The sequence below is a fragment of the Aplidium turbinatum genome, chromosome 5, assembly GCF_918807975.1.
Source record: "Aplidium turbinatum chromosome 5, kaAplTurb1.1, whole genome shotgun sequence".
Lineage (NCBI taxonomy): Eukaryota > Metazoa > Chordata > Ascidiacea > Aplousobranchia > Polyclinidae > Aplidium > Aplidium turbinatum.
In genome coordinates, this window is record NC_137476.1 from 33,694,539 (window position 1) to 33,700,954 (window position 6,416).

Below are 6,416 nucleotides of genomic sequence, written 5' to 3' on the forward strand. Positions count from 1 at the left end.
CATTTCCCCACATTTCCTGAACTTTGCCCAGCCCAATCTTGCCCTTGTTGTCACCGCTGCTTCACATCCACCACTTCCATTTATTCGATCACCCAGATAACAGAAGTCTGTCACTGTTTCTATGCCATGGCAGAACTCATCATCATGGCCTTCCACTTCATTCCTTCCTTTACTGCACTTCCCACAAACAAAACACTTCGCCAATCTTGTTGCGGCTCTCTTGACATTAGCACATCTTGCATGTACCCACTTTCCACATTCCTTACATTGCATTGAATTTCTCATCACTCTCTTGCCACATATTCCACAGGGATCTACTTTGCTCTCAACAACTGTTCCTTCTGCTCCACTCACCATCACTTTTTGTTTTGTGACATGATGATTTTGACAATGTTATTTGACCAATCGTTTTTACATCAGCTTAAATGTGTTTACTGTGGTGAATAACCCATATAATTGTTATGTTTTTGACAAAGTTGATACTACGTACTCGTAATTTGGAAAATTTATCTTTACCTTTTTATGTATTTTTGGTGATTTTCAGGAAAATATTACTTCATTCAGTTGCTTTATTTTAAATAAGTGTCATATTATTAAGTCAGTTTGTAGTTCCCTTCACTTTTGAATATGAATCCACACGAAAGTGTCCCTGTAAAGCTTGAAGTTTCTGAAGTATGCAAACTTTATGGACTTATTGATGAACATCATTTGGAAACTGTTGTAGACACCAAGGAAGGTCATCCATGTTTGTATCAAGAAGAATTATCTTCCATCCAATCAACTGAGAATGAATCTCTATATGGCAATATATGGTATGCTGCAAAAATTTTAAACATTCACCATTGTTGGTCAATTATTATTAGATTGTTCATCAGATGAACCACTTTGCAGTGATTCTTTAATGAGTTGCAAACTAGAAAGTCATCTGTGAACACTCATGAGTGAAAGAACATATTATGTACGATGTAGAAATACTTTCTATTACGTATTAGAACTGTTTTTTTTTCGTTTAGAACTTTTTTTTTTCGTTCACTCAATTCCTTGGTGGCTGAAGCAGCTTTAAAATCATCTTGGTTTACAATTTTGCATGATTCAAGAACTTCAAGCTTCACTGGAATCTTTTCATGTTGATTCATCCTGAATAGTAAAATGATGATTAATTATTTCTTGCGAACTCATCGTGCAACTCGATAGCAACAGAAAGGATGAAATGTGAAAAAAAACGTGGGTAAAATATGATAATATGAGCATCAGACATCTTGATAAGGCCAACTAAGTGTCAGAAAAAGAGTCATTCCATGCCAAACGTCCTGAAAATAATAAAGATCCTAGTTTTAGCCCTTCGATTTTACTCAAACAAAATGTTATTTGGCATGATTTAGCCATGTATTTCAAATTTTAGCTCAACATCTATTATAGTTTTGGAAATATGATGCTTTAAAGTTTTACATACCCCCTAAGAATAAGATTGAGTTTTTTGCATGAAAGTTTGTGCTGGTCTTCCATAGTGGACGTGAAGATTGGCCTGCTTGACTTCCTGTTCAGTTAATCCAAGTATTTAACTTACTGTGCATGAAGCGTTAATGTGACAAAAATAGAATTTTAGACAACAATGTATTGAGTTGGTGCAGTAGGATGACTGCAGTAGGATCACAGAGGACTGTAGTAGATTACTTTAAAATTGTCCTAAAGGAATCAATAGTGCAGTTCGCAAAGAAAATTTATCAAGAAAAGAGAATGCATTTCAACACTTTTTTTTGTTCAGACAAAGATAGGACAAAGATAAAATAGAGAGTACATTACCGTATGTAGTTTGCAGTAATGCAGTAGTGATGCAAACCGCGCCGGCGCACCCCGCAGTATATGTGGCCTGACTTTTTTGCCGTGTGCCGCCCCGCGTGGAAGGCTGAAGTGACATAGCAGCGCCATATCAGTGTGAATGTTTGTAAAAAGTCATTCATACGATCTAGTGGTTTGAAATGTCATATGATCACTCATTCTGGTGAAAAACCATGTAAATGTGATATTTGTGCAAAGTTGTTTTCGCAAACTCGTAGTTTCATATATCACAAGCTAACCCATTCTGGTGACAGACCACATAAATGTGATATTTGTGACAAGTCGTATTTACATATAGCTAATTTAAATCGGTACAAACGTCTTCACACAGGTGAATAACCGTATAATGTGATGTTTGTGACAAATCGTTTACACGGATGTATATATGTTTTGTATCGCCACAAACTACTTCACACTGGTGAAAACCGGAATGGCCCGATTCGGTGAGAGCCTTTTTCGGTGAGAGCCCTATTCGGTGAGTTTTTTTTTTAAATTATTGCGCGTCGTAGCCTAATTATCATTGCCGTTATAGGGTTAGGGGATAGGGGATAGAGGTTAGGGGTTAGGGGGTTTTTGGGGTTGGGGTGGGTTTTTGGGGTTGGGGGTTTGCGGTTGGGGGTTAGGGGGTTGGGGGTTTTTAGGGTTAGGGTTTTTTGGGGTTTTGGGGGACTTGAGGGTTTTGGGGTTTTGGGGTTGGGGGTTTTGGGGGACTTAAGGGTTTTGGGGGTTTGGGGTTTTAATTAGGCTACGGTACCCGATAATTTTCAAACAAAAATTTAAAAAAAAAACACAAAAACCCCTATCCCCTAACCCTATAACGGCAATGATAATTAGGCTACGGCGCGCAATAATTAAAAAAAAAAAAACTCACCGAATAGGGCTCTCACCGAATCGGACTCACCGAATAGTAGCAGACCCGGTGAAAACACCTATACATGTGATGTTTGTGAAAAGTCTTTTTCGCATTCTGGTAGTTTGAAATCTCATAAGCTCACTAATTCTGGTGAAAACCAATATAAATGTGATGTTTGTGAAAATTTTTTTTTGCAAATTGGTACTTTAAAATCTAATAAGCTAATTCATTCTAGTGAAAAACCATATAAATGTGATGTTTGTGAAAAGTCTTTTTCACAATCTGGTAAGTTGAAATCGGTACACGACGACTGGGCGAGACAAAGTGGGCGATACCCACTTGGGCGAGACCAGGTGGGCGACGAGACAAGTGGGCGACGGACCAGGTGGGCGATGAGTCAAGTGGGCGACGAGCCAAGTGGGCGACGAGCCAAGTGGGCGACGGCCAAAGTGGGCGACGGAATCGAAAGTTTAGCCGTTCGGAAAAAATATGACTTTTAATTTTTACTTTAAAATACAATAATTGATTTGTGGAAGGGAGGCAATGAGAGTTCTCACGCTGAGTTTCACGAAGCATTGGAAGCAACATTTTCATTATTTTTTGTAGTCTAGTAATACTAATAGCGCTTGCTGTTTGATGTTAATTTGCATTGTGACATCATCTTGACACATTATTTTGCAATTTGCGGCGTCAGGGTTTATCGTGAAGCTTAAGAGAAACCCCTCAGAAAAGAAACAAACGAATGGCCAAAGAGTGGTAGTAAGAGTAGACTAATTGTAACTCAACCTTGCAACACTTGGCCGAATTGACTAAATATTTGTGTGCACATTTTGACCGAATTGGCTAGGCTATATTTTTTTCGAACATTTTTCTAAAAAATCGGTCAATGACCGAAAAAAAAAAACAGCGCACAATTAGTGTTCTTGACGCTATAAATCGTATGTGCGCGGAAAATCCAATGTCTCATAGAGACTTGCCATTAACTTACATTTACAATGTTGTATGTGAAAGTACCAATAAAACTTTAATCCGAATGCTCTAGTCTAGACGCTGCGTAGCCGCATCAGCAGTTTACAGAACACATTGTGACTGACAGTCATTACTAGGGCCATTTTGTTTATGACTAAAAATTGAAAAATATGACTAGTTTTAGATATTCTGTCAAAAATTTTATTTTAATGGATTATTTTTAGAGCATCAAATTTATGCTTATCTTCGTAGTTAATGATTTGTATGTAAGTTTTTACATGTATTTTAAACAATAACACACTCGAACAACTATCAAAAACTTCTGTTTCGCTTGAAAATCACTACAAACATTCAAATGTCTAATGCATGTACCTACCAAACTAGCTACTTAGTAGTTAAGATCTCACCACTGGCTGACCTAGTGACCTACCGCAAGTGTTTATAATATTCAGAGACTGGATTGTGTGTTGCAAAATAATGTTTCAAGATGATGTCACAATGCAAATTAACATCAAACAGCAAGCGCTATTACTAGACTACAAAAAATAATGAAAATGTTGCTTCCAATGCTTCGTGAAACTCAGCGTGAGAACTCTCATTGCTTCCCTTCCACAAATCAACCATTGTATTTTAAAGTAAAAATTAAAAATCATATTTTATACTGACAAGCTTTGATAACGGTTAGGGAACGTTCATAACTGACTTCAACCACTCTTTGGCCATTCGTTTGTCTCTTTCCTGAGAGGTTTCTCTTAAGCTTCACGATAAACCCTGACGCCGCAAATTGCAAAATAATGTGACAAGATGATGTCACAATGCAAAGCGCTATTACACAAAAAATAATGAAAATGTTGCTTCTAATGCTTCGTGAAACTCAGCGTGAGAACTCTCATGGCTTCCCTTCTACAAATTTTTCCGAACGGCTAAACTTTCGATTCCGTCGCCCACTTTGGCCGTCGCCCACTTGGCTTGTCGCCCACTTGACTCGTCGCCCACCTGGTCCGTCGCCCACTTGTCTCGTCGTCCACCTGGTCTCGCCCAAGTGGGTATCGCCCACTTTGTCTCGCCCAGTTGTCGTGTACCGAGTTGAAATTGCCTTTTGCTTGGCATTGAGCACTTTTGGTAGTAATAATAAAATGTATTGTTTAATTTTTGCAAATTTGCATTTGAATTTTGCTCACGCTAAGTTGGCCTTGTCAAGATGTGTGATGCTGATATTATATTTTACTCACACTTTTTCACATCCCATCCTTTCTGTATCGAGTTGCACGATCAGTTCACAAGAAACAATTAATCATCATTTTACCTTTCAGTTTGAATCAAGATGAAAAGGTTCCAGTGAAGCTTGAAGTTCCTGAATCATGCGAAATTGCAAGCCAAGATGATTCAAAAGCTGCTTCAGCCACCAAGGAATGTCCTCCATATTTGTATCACGAAAGGTTATCTTCCATCCAACCAACTGAGAAAGACATTTTTATGTGCAATATATGTTATAAACATTTCCCAAGCAAGTCAGCATTGATCATTCACAAAAAAATGCATGTAAGGGAACGACTTTGTTGCAAACTTTGTGACAAAAGTTTTAAATGGAAATGTGCATTGGAAATGCATCAGCGAATTCACACTGGTGAAAAACCGTATAAATGTGATATTTGTGAAAAATTTTTTTCGCGATCTGGTAATTTGAAATCTCATCAGCTAATTCACACTGGTGAAAAACCTTATAAATGTGATGTTTGTGAAAAGTCATTTGCGCGATCTGCTGATTTGAAATCTCATCAGCTAATTCATTCTGGTGAAAAAACGCATAAATGTGATGTTTGTGAAAAGTCATTTATACGATCTGGTTATTTGAAATACCACAAGCTCACTCATTCTGGTGAAAAACCGTATAAATGTGATGTTTGTAAAAAGTCATTTTTGCAATCTGGTGGTTTGAAATATCATAAGCTAACTCATTCTGGTGAAACAACATATAAATGTGACGTTTGTAACAAGTCATTTTCGCAGTTTAGACATTTAAAATATCATAAGTTAATTCATTCTGGTGAAAAACCGCATAAATGTGATGTTTGTGAAAAGTCATTTGCCCGATCTGGTAATTTGAAATCTCATAAGCTAACTCATTCTGGTGAAAAACCATATAAATGTGATGTTTGTGAAAAGTTGTTTAGGCAATCTGGTCATTTGAAATCTCATAAGCTAACTCATTCTGGTGAGAAATCATATAAATGTGATGTTTGTGAAAAGTTGTTTAGGCAATCTGGTCATCTAAAATCTCATAAGCTAACTCATTCTGGTGAGACATCATATATATAAATGTGATCATCATCATAATCCATCGTCGGTTTGTTCCCCACTAGTGGGGGTGGCCGATTGTTTCCGCGCAGCAATTGTTTTAATCCCTTTTCTCCATTTCACCCTGTCCCTTGCATCTTCTTCCTTCAGTCCGACTTTTTTAAATTCATCCTTCACTTGTTGTTTCCACGTTCTTCTTGGACCACCGCGTTTCCTCTTCCCATCCACCTTTAGATCTAGTGCCTTTCTAAGAAAACTTCCTTCCTCCCTCCTTATCACATGTCCATACCATCTTACTCCATTTGCCCTTTCCATTTGGTCTATGGTCTCTCTCATCTTTAGCATATCCAACAATTCTTCAGTCCTTTTTTCCCTTCTCGTTTTCACCCCACACATTGCTCTCACCATTGACCTTTCCGTTCTTCTCAGGATTGCCAATTCACTCTCAATACCCATG

At 37.8% G+C, this 6,416-nt stretch overlaps 1 protein-coding gene across 1 annotated transcript; it reads left to right on the top strand.

Moving 5' to 3' along the window:
* Positions 1-627: 627 nt before the first annotated feature.
* Positions 628-6,079, top strand: LOC145771169 (uncharacterized). Its single transcript, XM_082582905.1, has 2 exons — positions 628-812; positions 4,975-6,079. The coding sequence occupies exons 1-2, from the start codon at positions 628-630 to the stop codon at positions 5,978-5,980; spliced, it is 1,191 nt and encodes a 396-aa protein (XP_082439031.1). The 3' UTR covers positions 5,981-6,079.
* Positions 6,080-6,416: the final 337 nt, after the last annotated feature.

Coding starts and splice junctions, on each gene's coding strand:
- LOC145771169 (XM_082582905.1), top strand. CDS start 628: ATGAATCCACACGAAAGTGTCCCTGTAAAGCTTGAAGTTTCTGAAGTA. Junction 813..4,974: donor TCTCTATATGGCAATATATG/GTATGCTGCAAA, acceptor TTTACCTTTCAG/TTTGAATCAAGATGAAAAGG.